Here is a 429-nt window from a genome sequence, read left to right on the forward strand (position 1 = left end):
AGCGCGCCCCCCCCAGCTGGCCCCCCCGCCTTCCCCCCCCCTTCCCAGCCCCCGCGGCAGGGGTGGCCACAGGGCCTGGAGCTGCCAGGAGCACCCGAGGCACGTGCTGATCCCACGGCCTGTCCGGGCTGGGACGTGGCCAGGGATTGCAACATCCTCCTCCAGGGCCACATCCAGGCCGAGGGCGCTGGCACCCCCCTGGAATGGCAGCACCCCCGGCCTCCTGCCCAGCGCCAGCCGGCCCCCCAGCCCCACGACCCCCCGGGCGGAGGGGCCCGTGCCCGTGTCCATCCCGGGGGCAGCTGGCAGGGGGTGGTGGTGATTCACTGCTGCAGCCCGAGTGTGGCCCCGGCTTTTTCCATGAGACAAGGGTGAAAACTTGCTGCTGTTTGTTTTCTCCGAGCCCCGAGGGATGGCAGCGGCGGGCCC

General features: G+C 73.0%; 1 protein-coding gene across 1 annotated transcript in view; it reads right to left on the bottom strand.

Annotated features, from left to right (window-relative positions):
* TBXA2R (thromboxane A2 receptor) overlaps positions 1 to 291 on the bottom strand; it is a gene marked incomplete at its 3' end in the record, with an annotated part of 2,248 nt that extends 1,957 nt beyond the window's left edge. The window contains exon 1 of the mRNA XM_008946146.1: positions 95 to 291. Within this exon, the coding sequence (XP_008944394.1) occupies positions 95 to 291 (197 nt within the window). The remainder of the gene's footprint in view (positions 1 to 94) is intronic.
* Between the last annotated feature and the right edge of the window lie 138 nt (positions 292 to 429).

This window comes from Merops nubicus, unplaced genomic scaffold (assembly GCF_000691845.1).
Source record: "Merops nubicus isolate BGI_N331 unplaced genomic scaffold, ASM69184v1 scaffold30618, whole genome shotgun sequence".
Taxonomy (NCBI): domain Eukaryota; kingdom Metazoa; phylum Chordata; class Aves; order Coraciiformes; family Meropidae; genus Merops; species Merops nubicus.